We start from the raw sequence: 13,010 nt of genomic DNA, 5'->3' as shown, positions 1-13,010 counted from the left end.
AAAACAATTGTGAAATGAAAATAAGGTATGTATAATACAGAGCAGCAAAACAACATATTCTTAGAAGATTTGTAGTGAGACAAATCGGGTTATCGCTCTGGTGGTTTATGTCGTAAGTATCGAAACTATCATGTTGGAAATTACCTCACACAACACAAATTACCGATTAATGGGTTTGTCATATATTCTACTAGTATTTATAAAAAGTTAACACATACCCATTGTATTTGTGCATTCTTATTCAATGATTTACCTGTCTTATTTCTTCTCCCAGTATAGCCAATACCCATGTCATCAACACATATTCCAAGTTCGAGATCGTTGATGCGAGATCAAACAGCAGTACGTACGCGAACAGGCTCAGAAACATCACATGCGATATCTGTTGATCAACAAGGTATTAGATACAATTGATAATAGATAGATACTATAAATAGATGAACTGACGCAGGATCATGATCATGACACAAATGTTTTTATTTAAAACCTGAATTAGTTTTAATAACAACCAAATGCATGACAGACTCAAATGGATCAAATCACATGTTTTGCAACAGACACAAGGCCTGTTGCCATTACAAATTAGTGTATTTATAAGTTTATTTTCATGTATAGTTTATAATGGAAAATGAAAGAGGGTCATATGTTTGTAATAAGTTATTGTTGCAAAAAAAATCGCCTTTACCATAACCGGCATTAAACAATTCTTAATAATTGAAAGCAGGTCGAGATAATGTGAGTCCACAATATTGCACGAAGTATAAATACTTGTAATAGTATAAATATGCATACCAAATTATACGCAAGTTTTGTTTTGGGAGCTAGTAAAAAGTCCTTGATTTTGCCAAGGTTTGGACAGAATTTTTTCTGTGCTGTACGTTCGACTGGGTTGTCCTGGGTCGTACGTTTGTCCGTTTTGTAATTCAATAGTTTTAGCGATAACGCAGGACACATTATACAAATGAAAAACTGAAATAGCAAAGCATAAACAGATTTAATTATCATAATAATTTCAGAATCAGATGCAACAACATTTGATGCTAATAAAGCAATGGTTGTTCTTATATACATATACAATAAGCGAATACATTAACATAGTTTACACAAGAAATTCATACATACTCACATATCTGTCGTGGCTAATTATGTTAATTAATTTAATTTGTTAAATGTTTTTGTTCATGTGCATCTATATATTATATGTGTATCTATCCCATCGAATAAAACACGCCATCCTTTTTTCTTTGTATTTCCAAACAGGTTTAGGAGGTGCAAAACATGTCGCAAGAAATCTTATTTGGATATATGTGAAGCGTCTTTAATTGGTATTACACTTAAACGCATCACTCGAGGCCAATTTAAATACATATTTACCGAACATTTGGTTTGTTTGTAGTATGCGATGTGATGTTTGAAAACTGACTTTTATTTTTTATTGCAATTCTGTTAACAAGGTATGTTTACATGCACGACAATATAAATGTCAAATGCTGATTAAATATTTTAACAAATGTAGTAATAACCACAATCGCAAACATAAACAGGCTTAGAATTTGTTGAAATACTTTTCATATTACATGATTTCTTAAGCAACATGTACGTGAATACTATGCACTAATAATCTTTGGAAAAGAATTTAAAAAATTAGAACGTTAAAACTCTATCTTTCTTAAGCACTCGATTGGTGTATGTGCATTTTTTTGAGATGGCAATAGGAAATTACCTTAACTATATACGGGCTATTTAAAAATGTGCTTTATGGTTTAAAAACATATACATTAACTTCGTAAATTATAAAAAACAAGTTTTTTATAAAATGCATTACCTTCAACGTAGTTGTATCCTCGAGTTTTCCATTCCAAACAGTTCCAAACAGATTGCGAACTGCTAGCTGGTCAAGGAACTCCAAATGTTTCGATTCTATAGCCAATTCTATACATGTCTTCTGCCAAACTGGTATCACTAGAGTTAATATCTGATTCGTTTTTGTGTCAACTCTCTGGGCACATTCGTTTAGAATACCCGTCGCCACAGCAGATGATTTTCTAAATGAATATGCACGTCAATTTACATCAATTCCGTTTGGTATTAAATGAGAAATAGTATCACTAACGTGCCATGTATACGCAAGTTAATTACAGTATCAACCTTCATTTAACTGAAAATCTTGGTTGTGACAACATAATTACGTACATAAACACTTGCGAACATTATAATTAAACAAGCTGGAGTAACAACAATGTTAAACAATCATTGAAACATATATATGCTTAATTATTGTATAATAAACAAATGTCATAAAACATATTGCTTTTCACACATTTTTGGGGTTTTATTTATTGTGACCACATGTTACGCTTTTGATTGCAAAAACAGTAACCAAGTACATTAAATGCATAGAGCCAATTTGTTTTTAAATTTTGCTAGACATGAAACATCCGAAAACACATGTGTTATTGGATTTACAAACACACACACACACACACCTCTCTGCCTTTCTCCCTCCCCCTCCCCCCTTCCCCTCCCCCTCCCCTCCCCCTCCCCCTCTCCTACTCCCTCTCCTATTCCCTCTCCCTCTCTTTAAGAAATGCTATTATCTTTTTATAGATACTTTATATAAAAAGAAGCGCTGTATATGTCTTCAGAAGTATATATTCATACTTCATGCATTTCTGTATTTCAGTCTTTAGCACTTTGTCGTCTGTTTGTCGTTCCACAGCCTTCAACAAATTATATGTTATCAGAGCCATGGCGATCGGATTCTGAAAACAATAAAACTGAAATGTGAGGTCAAATCCTTCCAACACAATATGCATAAGCAGTTAATTTCCATTTTCTATAATATATAAAATGTTAATGTAGCGGGGGGGGGGAGGAGTTAATCTAAACGACATGTTAACTTAAAGATTGATTCAGTTTTCGATACCAATACGAAAATTCCCCTTGTAGAAATTGCTTACCAAACAACCCCTTGTAAATATGAATTTCATGTAATTTGCAAAGATATAAACAATATATATTTGAATTTACCACACAGAAAAAAAGACATACTTTGATTTGTGAATAATAACTTTTGTCCAGCTGGGTAAATGATTGTATGTTTAGTCCAAAAAGAATAATAGCGTGATAAAAATACCAAGTGATATACATGTGAACGATAGTTTTTATATTTGTTGCTTTCAGTTGCTGATATACCACTTGACACACGGAATAGTAAACAAATGTTTGTCAAGTCTCAGTGGCATTAAGGTCCCATAGTGGTTGCATTTAATCGAACTGAATTATTACACAGTGTATAACGATTTATAACAGGTCGAAATCACAGATGGATTGACGATCATATTGAAGAAAACACCTACGACAATGCTATTAATCGCAATTGATGTATAGTTATAAATCAATAATTGGTATGTTTTCGCGTAAAAAGATAAATCAATGGTTGTTTCTAGCACAATTCCAAAATCCATTTAACTTGATAATATAATTAATAAATTGGCCTGTTTTCTTACAATTAAGTTTATCATAAAAGTAAGCTAATACCAAACATAAAATGAGTATTGAAAGTCCATCCAAAGTCCATCCAAAGTCAAAATTAGCGTTCTCAAGCCAGTATTCACCAACCATCGTTTATATGTTTGCAAAGCTTAAAATATGTTTTTTATAACGAACTTTTGTTTGGAAATAAACTGTTTGCTAGAAATATGGGTACAAACAAATTGTTTAGTTTTCTTTACGCATGCAACACAAAAATTGGAACACGCTTCTTTTGAAATATAATTTTACACACACGCATCAGAACTAATTGTAGTGCGCTAAATGAACATCTCTTCAGGCATAACGTAGTTACATCGCCTTTATGTCAATGTGCACTAAGAGAATTACCATTTCATTATTTCCTTGAATGACAGCTTTATATTAATATCCGTGCAGAACTTCTGAACAATTATCTATTTATTCCGTCACCTCTGTCCAAACGATCTTATATGGAGATAGCATTCTCAATTATCAAACTAATACCAATATTGCTGAGGCAGTACACAAATATATTATCGATAGTAAACGATTTGAAAACATAGCTTTTGCTACAGAACTTTTCTAGAACTTCATTTCTATTACTAAGTCTCTTCCGACATGTATGTAGATTGTTTATATAATACTTATTTGAACTATCGCTGTCAACTTATATATGCATCTATTTTAAACATTTCTTCCCAATCTGTTCTTCTTTTCTCTATTTACTACTATATCTCATCTTATCAAACTAATCTCATTGTTGTTATATGTATTCGTAAACCAATAATTATCGCTTGAAAACATGCAACTAAATATAACCCTTATGGAGAAGAACTATATAAGAAAAAGTCTTCCGTTCTTATCAAACTCAAACTTGTTTGTATGCACGTGTTGTATGTTTCATGTGTAAATGCATTCTTGTTTGAAATAAATACGTTTAAAGTAACTAAAATTATATGATGGTAGTCAAGTAGTTCAAGTCAAAGAAAGAGATACATTCCATCATTTGGCCAGCGTGTTAGACCTGTGCCTTAACAGGGTGCAGGATCGCGTGACTTTGTGTGATTCACATGTACACGTAAATGGATGTTAACACACCGGTATGTTTTTTGTTTGTTTTTGTTTTTATCAAATTACATGTTTTCTTAACAATTTTACCTTATGCTTAAAGGACAGTTGTTGTGCTGCTTATGGCAATGTGAAATACATCATAATTACTTTACTTAATAAGCCTGTGTTCTTGGGCAAACATGCGATGTGTACAACATTCATATACAAGTGTTTACACCGATTTCTGACCTATTCAAGGATTTATACTTAAATGGTAAAATATCTTCACAAACTGAAAGAAAAACGGTCTAGTATGCACTAAAGATGTTTGCAAATGTATTTCAATAACTAGAGATATTTGCAAAAATAAAGTTTTTTACGGTGTGTTTACATTCTGCCCAGCCCGTGTGTAAACCCCTTAAAAACCCGTTGATCCTGCACCTTGCATACAGTAAAAAAACGTTATTAGAGCAACCAAAACAAATTCAAACGACTCGCAACGATATAATCCCCCTGCGGTTACACTTTCAATCAACAGTACCATCTAATCAGATATGGACACCTTATGAGTTTATAACTTATTGACAATCAGTGCAATTGCCTACATACATGGTCATTATGTATACCGTAGACAGGCAAACATGAACGAAAATATGACACAAAAGATGAAACATAAACCTAAATTTTAATCGATCGTCATTACGTAGTTTGTAATGGAGACAATCATACAATGATAAATCTCGGAATATGCAAAATGCATGCCCGGACTTTTTTGCAGAATAAAAAAGCAGTCTGTTCGTTCCCGACCCTCACACGCACCCACATGAAATAAGTGTGTGTTTTTTTGAATCAGACACAGTACTTCAGATTTTTGCGAAAGTTTCAAATTTTAGAAGAATTTCAAAAGATGTTAAGCCCATTTGATCATATGCCTTGAAAAATTTGCTGCAATTATAACTAAAGGTGTAAGTGAATCCAGATGTAGCTGTGATAATAGCAAGACTGATGGGTGATGGTTGCACTTGTGCAATTGTAAAAAAAAAATACTTTAATTTAATGTAACATTTTAAAGAACGTACTACTGAAACAGAAGTCACATTAAATATTTTTTATTTTACTTTAAGAATGTTAAATGGAAATTTATCTCAAGAATGCGCTGAAATCTCTTATAATAAAGACTGGTTGCTTGTAATGAAAAATATTAAGAAACATTTTGTAGTTTAAACAATTATTAATGACATATCATCTTACCAATAAGGCCAAAGGCTAAAGGTCATTTACCTGAGACCACAAGTAACTGTTTTGATCAGCTTTCACGCTCGATGTTTCACAAAGTATTTTGAACTCGACCAATTATCATTAGAACAAATATTATCAGCAAGTTTCATAATGGTAAAAACTCACTTAGTATTTGATAACACGTGGAACAGTTTCAAACTCCACTGAGGTATCTTTGAACAAATATTCTGGCAAAGTTCGTGAAGATTGAACACAAATGTGACATTTAGAGTGTTGTTTTTGTTTTAATGGGAGGGTGATTTTAATACATTAAAATCCAAACATAGACAAAAAGAACTGCAAAACAGGTAGGAACATAAAAAGCAGAAATAACATAAACTCCATATTTGACTAATGGAATTTGATTGACATATGGTGACTAGTTAGCACTTCACGCAGAGCAAATATTTTCAACTTTGTATTCAAGTGGAAAATATGCAATTTTTATAGACTGGATTTCTACTTCATCACCCATAATATATGTATTATCATTAATAAATGTGGCAAAAATATAACCATGATACAAGCCCCGTTTTTAGAATTAAATTGTAAAGCTAGCAAAAGCGTCTGCAATCAACGAGTAGCTAAATCACACTGACACGTTATCGATCTTCTCATTCGCGCACGGATGTTGTATGATGTGATAGAAATAGTTTAATGATTTTATTAAATTTCATTTATTGATTGATTTCTATATAACGTTAAATAAACTGGAAGATATCTAACAAAAATTCATTTTATTTTGTATATAAGTCTATTTAATGATTGATTTATTGATGTAAATTTGGACCAAGAAAACCATTACATATTTCTTCAAGATATTGTAAAATTATCAAACGATGATGGAGACAAATACCTCGACCATTTGTCCGAATATGACTGCTCTCAAGCATTGAAAGACAAAACAAAAAAACAAAAACCCAGGCTCAGATGGACTAACAACATAATTGTATAAACTTTATTGGACCGACATAAAACAGTACTTAATAAGTTCAATAAATAATTCATTTGAAACAGAAACTTTAACCGAACTTCAAACACAAGGTCTTATTTCACTCAAGATATTTAATCTTTTAATAATTGGCGACCAGTCTCTTTGTTAAATGTTGACTATGAAATTGCAAGTAAATCTGTAGCTAATAGAATAAAACATTTTCATAAATTAAAAACGTATAAATACGGATCAAACGGGATTCATAAAAGGGAGATCTATTGATGAATGAAGTCATTGATAAAATAAACGATGCCGATGAAACAGCAATGATTTTTTTCTCTGATTTTTAAAAAGCCTTTGACAGTTTAGACCATAATTGTATGTATAAATGTTAAGATCGCATGGGGTTCAGTCAATCTCTAATAAAGTGGGTCAAAATGTTTTAAAGTAATGCAAAATCTTGTGTAATTAATAATTGGTATTTCTCTCATTTCTTCTTGACGGCAGTAAAAAGTCATTTGAATATTTAATTATGACCCTTGACAAATTCACAACTAAATCAGGTTTAAAATTGAATAACAATAAATGCTCTGTAATGAAACTTTGTGCATTTATAAGGAGATTTTTAAAAAATGTCCACATTAAAAAATCACTGGGACTGTAAAAGCGCGACCACACTTGATATAATAATATGCAATAATAAAAATGTAACGGCTGAACACAATATATGTACAAAGAATCAGGAATGTGAACACTGTTTACATAAATGGAGAAAATGCAATCGTTCACTTATAGGAAAAATTACAGTTATCAAAACTTTTGCATTGACAAAACTAATATACCAATTTACAGATTTAGAAGGACCAGATGACATTAAAATTTTAACCTTAAAAACAACTATGTTCACATTTGTATGGAACGACAGGATTTAAAGTGATCAAATTATACAAGAATATTAAAATGGCGGTTTAAAAATGATTAATATAGAAAGCTTTATGGCTAGTCTCAAAGCTTCTTGGGTTAAACGATTAATACACCAACACGAATATAAAATAACCAAATTATACAGTACTTTTCTGGAATGCTATGGAAATTATTTCATTTAACAAAATAACATTAAACCTGACGAAATAGACACACAAACAATCGATCAGTGTTCTTAAAATACATATTAAAGGTCTTGAATAAGGTCAACGCACAAATAACATCAAAGCTATCGGAAAAGAAATAATTTGGAACAACTCGTTTATAAAAAAAATCATGTAGAACAAATATACGACTATAGAACGAGGCAATTCTATAGTTTTGATCAATTACAAAACGTGTACGGGTTAAATAACAATGATTTTCTGATATACTATAGTCCTATAAAAAGTGTGCCACAAGATTGGAAAGAAAAGCTGAAAACTGAAGACATAAGTTATCAACCACCTGCAAATTTACTTTCATCAGATACAGAGTCAATTAAAATCTGCAAATTAGTATACCAAAAAATCGTACTGACGAAGCTTATCAATCTTATCATGGCAAATACAGAATGGTAATTATGTTTTGATAAAGACTTTGAAACGAATACACTGTCTTCTCACCCGTTTATACTGACCCATGACACAAAAATAAGAACTTTTCAGTATAAATATATTATGCAAATTATATCTAACACAAAATATTTACTGCAGTGTGGTTCAACACATTCCAATGTGTGCGTTTTTTCAGCATCTCAGTAGATTCAAAAATGCATATGTTTTGGAGATATCCTTTAATTCAACAAGTTTTGAACAATTAAAAAGTGTATATCGAATTTGCCGAGCATTTCAAATTTTGATTATGAACATTTAAGCTTTCGTAACGTTTCAATTGGTCATTGCAAGATATCACAGATTATTAACTTTATCATATTGTTGGCATTTTCTGTGTGTTTAAAAGTATCAGAACAACATTCCCCATATTTATCAGTTTTACACGTATCTTCAGAATAGGCTAAAAATTGAGGAGATAATTGATTGCAATAAAGATCAAATATAAACTTTAAGAACAATTTGGAACAGTTTTTTAACATAAATGTTTAGTCAGAACATGCATTTGTTTGCTTTGATCTATTTGTCGAACAGTATATAATTATGAATATTGCTACTGTCTCGTTAATTTATTTCCACAGATTTGTCTATTGCATTGTTTTTTTCTATTTTTATTGCTATTGCCTAATGTGTGTAATTGTATTGTCACATGTTTTTTTCTTCAATTACATCTATCCACCTAGTTTTTGACCCCAAGTGACCCAGTTTCGAACTAAACCATTATATCTATAGGACCATTGCTCTGAGCAAGTTTCATACACATTGGGCTAGACATATGGGCTCTAGAGTGTTAAAAATGTTTTCCTTTAATTTTGACTGGTTACGTAGTTTTCGAAACCCACGTGACCCAATTTTAAACTAGGCAAATATATAATTGTGAAAAAGTTTTCCTTAAGTTGCACGAAGTCTGGAAAATTATTGTGGCTTCTAGAGTGTTCACTAGTATTTGTTTTTAATTTGACTAAGTTACATAGTTTCTGACCCAACGTGACCCAGTTTCGAACTCGGCCGAGGTATCACTTAAACAAATGTACTCTAGAAGTTTCCTGGTGATTGGACAAGCAATACATACTTGCCGGACTTATTATTAGAAATAAGTGATGTATTAAAATACCTATTTATGAAATTGAAGAATATTGAAGCATTTAAACGAGTGTAATACATACTAATATTACTATTTCGCTTTTCACTCTTCTGTTATACGTAATAACGGAAACCACTTGATTTAAACGCACGCTGGGAACAGTTGACTAGTGTATTATTCCGTATTTTAGTGCTATATAATGAACACAATTAAGAAGCAATTGTTTAGAAACAGGAATGTTAATTTATTTACCTCCACCTTTCGCAAGAGTATTTCCGCCAACTCATGCTTACGCATCATGCAAGCCCACAAATACAAGTAATTCCAGTATGGCAAGAACCTGTTCTGGGACTCAATAGACTCAACTGAACCTTGACCACCCTTCTTCTCATTCTTCTCTCCAAAACATAATACTCTGAAACCATATTTCTTTCAGTTACATTTGTTAGAGCAAACATTCGTGAATCTTTATGTGTGTTTGTAAAACTGTAAAATGTATGTTTTCAGAAACAAAATGTTATTAAAAAAGAACCTGTTCTTCTGCGTTGTGTTAGAGGAGACGTCAGGATGAGGCTTCCAATGTTCACTAACTGCCTTGTCTGAAGGAACAAGAATTGCAAACATATTTAAACATAGTTTAACTACCATAATATTTGGTGCTTAATCTATGATTCGTCTTCGTCTTTAAATTTGTATGGTAAATTCAAGTTTTAGTGAACTTTTGAAAACTGAGAACCCTGTGTCATTTTATGTATGATACTCTTAAAAATTGAGGTTATTGAAGTTATGTCACAAACGTAAGCAAAGTGCGCTCTATTTTACAAATACCAACTTTTCCTAGCTAGCTAGTTAGATATATTTACCTACATGTCAAGCTTAAAGAGATCGTCAATTTGTTTAGCCTAATGATGTTTGTACGTGAGGGACAATTATTTCATATACATTAAACGCAGAATCATTGATTGTTTTAACAAAATTTATTGTAATAAACTGAATGAATAAACAATCATTGCTTTTGACAAAATAAAGATATAATGTCGTTTAAGTTAAGAGTAATAGTTTTAGCAATTGCAGTTGTAATTCAAATGTTAATTTGATGTAAAGACCCGGTCACACAGCCAATTACGGCTTAATCACGTACACAAAGCTTTGAAAATCTAGTGGACGTGGTCGTAAGCGGTAATTTCAGGTTGATTTTGGCTTGGTTGTGCTTTGGTTGTGCTTTGTAATTGGTCTGGCCGTCGGCGACTGTTCCACTGCTGAAACAATGCTTAAGCACGGCTAACTACTTCCAGCCATGTGTAAGGTTAGGGGCGTCAGTTCTTGTCAGTGATAAGCCGCAAAAAGACACGCCATTTCCCTTGATACCAACGCGAAACACGCGTACGATGACCGTGCTCTGCCCGTTACAGCCCGCTAAACTTTCGCGTCTTACTGCGTGTTCCAAAGTTTTAATCACTGCCGGAACACGAATTATCACGTGTGATTCACGCGTATTGCATGTCATTACCACGTGTATTACCCGTGATTGTCCGCGGTATAAAGTGTTGAGCAGTTCAAAACTTTTTTCGGCGTCCAAAGCCGTTGCGAGTTTTCCCCGCGTCCTGCCACGTCTGAGCATCGACCTTAGCTCGTCTTAAACTCGACTTCAACGCGAAAACAATCGTCTGCTTCTCGGGAGATTAATTTCTGACGAATTGTGGCCGTGATTAAGCCATAAATGATCATTGTGTGACCGGGCCTTAAGACTGTGCACGTTAAAGTTCGTTAAACATTAGGTACATGGTTGCGGACGCACCAAAAATTCCACGAAAATAAGTTTCAGTCGAATAGTATTGGTTTCGAAGTATAATTCGCGTATAATCAGAGAAATGCAGAGAAGTAAACCGGACACGTGGGTAACGAGTACCAATTACCATGATCAGAATTCGAGATCACGCCGAAACGAAAGCAATGAAAACGCTGCGATGGTTAAAACTTTGGACCCGCGATAAATGACGACGAGCGACAGCCGGTTAATTGGGAAGGCGATGCCGAATAGTGAAAAAGGCCAAGGATGCATCCACCAAAAGTAATTGTGAATATACAAATATAAACATTCTATATAGGAATCTCAAAGGACTTAAGAACTATACACAAGAAGAATGCGTTTTTTATATCACCCAAAACCCGCCCTGAAAGATATTGCACAATGCGAAATAAGGCTGTTGTAAATAATCTACACGTGGTTACACATTTTAAAGAAAACAACAGAACCAATCAAAATTATTCAATCGTTTCGGGTTTGTAATGTTGAATACTTTGTAGCATTATCAAACTGTGATTAGTCATTTACGATAACGTATTTTAAGTTTATGTTTGGTCAATAGTGTTAATTTTCTATATTATGTTCTTTTTTAAGTTTTTGTATTCATCGAAACGTTATAATTTATGATCAAGTTGAGACGTTAACGAATTCAAGGTACTTTACTCAAAGTATTTACCCATACGTATGCGGAACTGAAAATTATAAGCGTACGAGCCTAGAAACTATTTTTACTGTGTTTTCGTGAAACATTGATGCAAGAAAATGAGACATTTATGTTCACCGATAATCTTGTGTTTCTTCATAAACGACTTGTGGACATTTATGAGACCAACATGCAATACTGAAAGTTGTGTTACACATGGCATTCGTGGTATAATGTGTGTACGCCATGCAGATAGTGGTACCTTATGTTAAGTGTAGATGTACAGGAACTCATTTCACCCAAATAAATCAACTTGATACCTCTGCGCTGAGTCATAGAGTAAATAACGTTTTTAAAAATATCCGAGTTATTAAACACGAGCTCATTTGTGTTCAAAACCTTTTAGACACACACATGTCGTAGGTAACAACAATTTTCTCATTTGCAGATATTTATATTAACGGCATGTACACAAACGTAAATAACGGCATTTAGTTTTTACATGCAGAACATTACATCGATTTCCATGGAATCAGTCACCGCGTTTGTTACACAATTAATGTTATATATATTTATAACGTGTTCATAACATTGTGTTATTAACATAACTCTGATAAGTTGCGTGTGATATTTTCCGCGAAAAAGGCTTCATGTCGGACATAACTCAAGTAAACTATTAGTCATGGTTGTGAAATGGTTCCATTTGGCAGTGTTTGTTTTTTGTATAGTATACAAACTATTGCATTAAGATGCGATAGTTTACACAAAGTGCATAGTGTTCATCAAATTGAAAAACAAGTATATTTAACTACATATACTTTATAACTCTATAAAAACAAGTTGTTAAGCACATATGCAAAGATCTCTGGCTTAACAGAGCATGTTCAAGAGTGTAACTAAATTTGAATAACATTTTTTTAACGTGGATCCTAAGGCCGTTTTGGGTTCGATTCCGACCATTGTGACTTGATTTTAATTGCTAAATTTATAAATGAATCAAGCCGAATTCCGATAATTATTCGACATAGTTGGTTGGGCTAAGTACGAGGTCAATAATAAAAACAACTTGTTTAGACCTCGAAAGCTTTTCCACGGCGATGATCCCGACTTTAATCATGTCTATG

General features: G+C 32.8%; 1 protein-coding gene across 1 annotated transcript in view; it reads right to left on the bottom strand.

Moving 5' to 3' along the window:
• Positions 1-10,943, bottom strand: part of LOC127860912 (transient receptor potential cation channel subfamily M member 2-like) — a 31,511-nt gene extending 20,568 nt beyond the window's left edge. The window contains exons 1-5 of the mRNA XM_052399225.1: positions 10,805-10,943; positions 9,969-10,035; positions 9,689-9,851; positions 2,662-2,762; positions 1,826-2,045 (exon numbers count right to left, since the gene is read on the bottom strand). Coding sequence (XP_052255185.1) covers positions 1,826-2,045; positions 2,662-2,762; positions 9,689-9,851; positions 9,969-10,035; positions 10,805-10,943 — 690 coding nt within the window. The remainder of the gene's footprint in view (positions 1-1,825; positions 2,046-2,661; positions 2,763-9,688; positions 9,852-9,968; positions 10,036-10,804) is intronic.
• Positions 10,944-13,010: the final 2,067 nt, after the last annotated feature.

Source organism: Dreissena polymorpha, chromosome 15, assembly GCF_020536995.1.
Source record: "Dreissena polymorpha isolate Duluth1 chromosome 15, UMN_Dpol_1.0, whole genome shotgun sequence".
NCBI classification, from domain to species: Eukaryota; Metazoa; Mollusca; class Bivalvia; order Myida; family Dreissenidae; genus Dreissena; species Dreissena polymorpha.
Note: the sequence above shows the minus strand (reverse complement) of the source record. Positions and strands in the feature narration are given on the sequence as shown.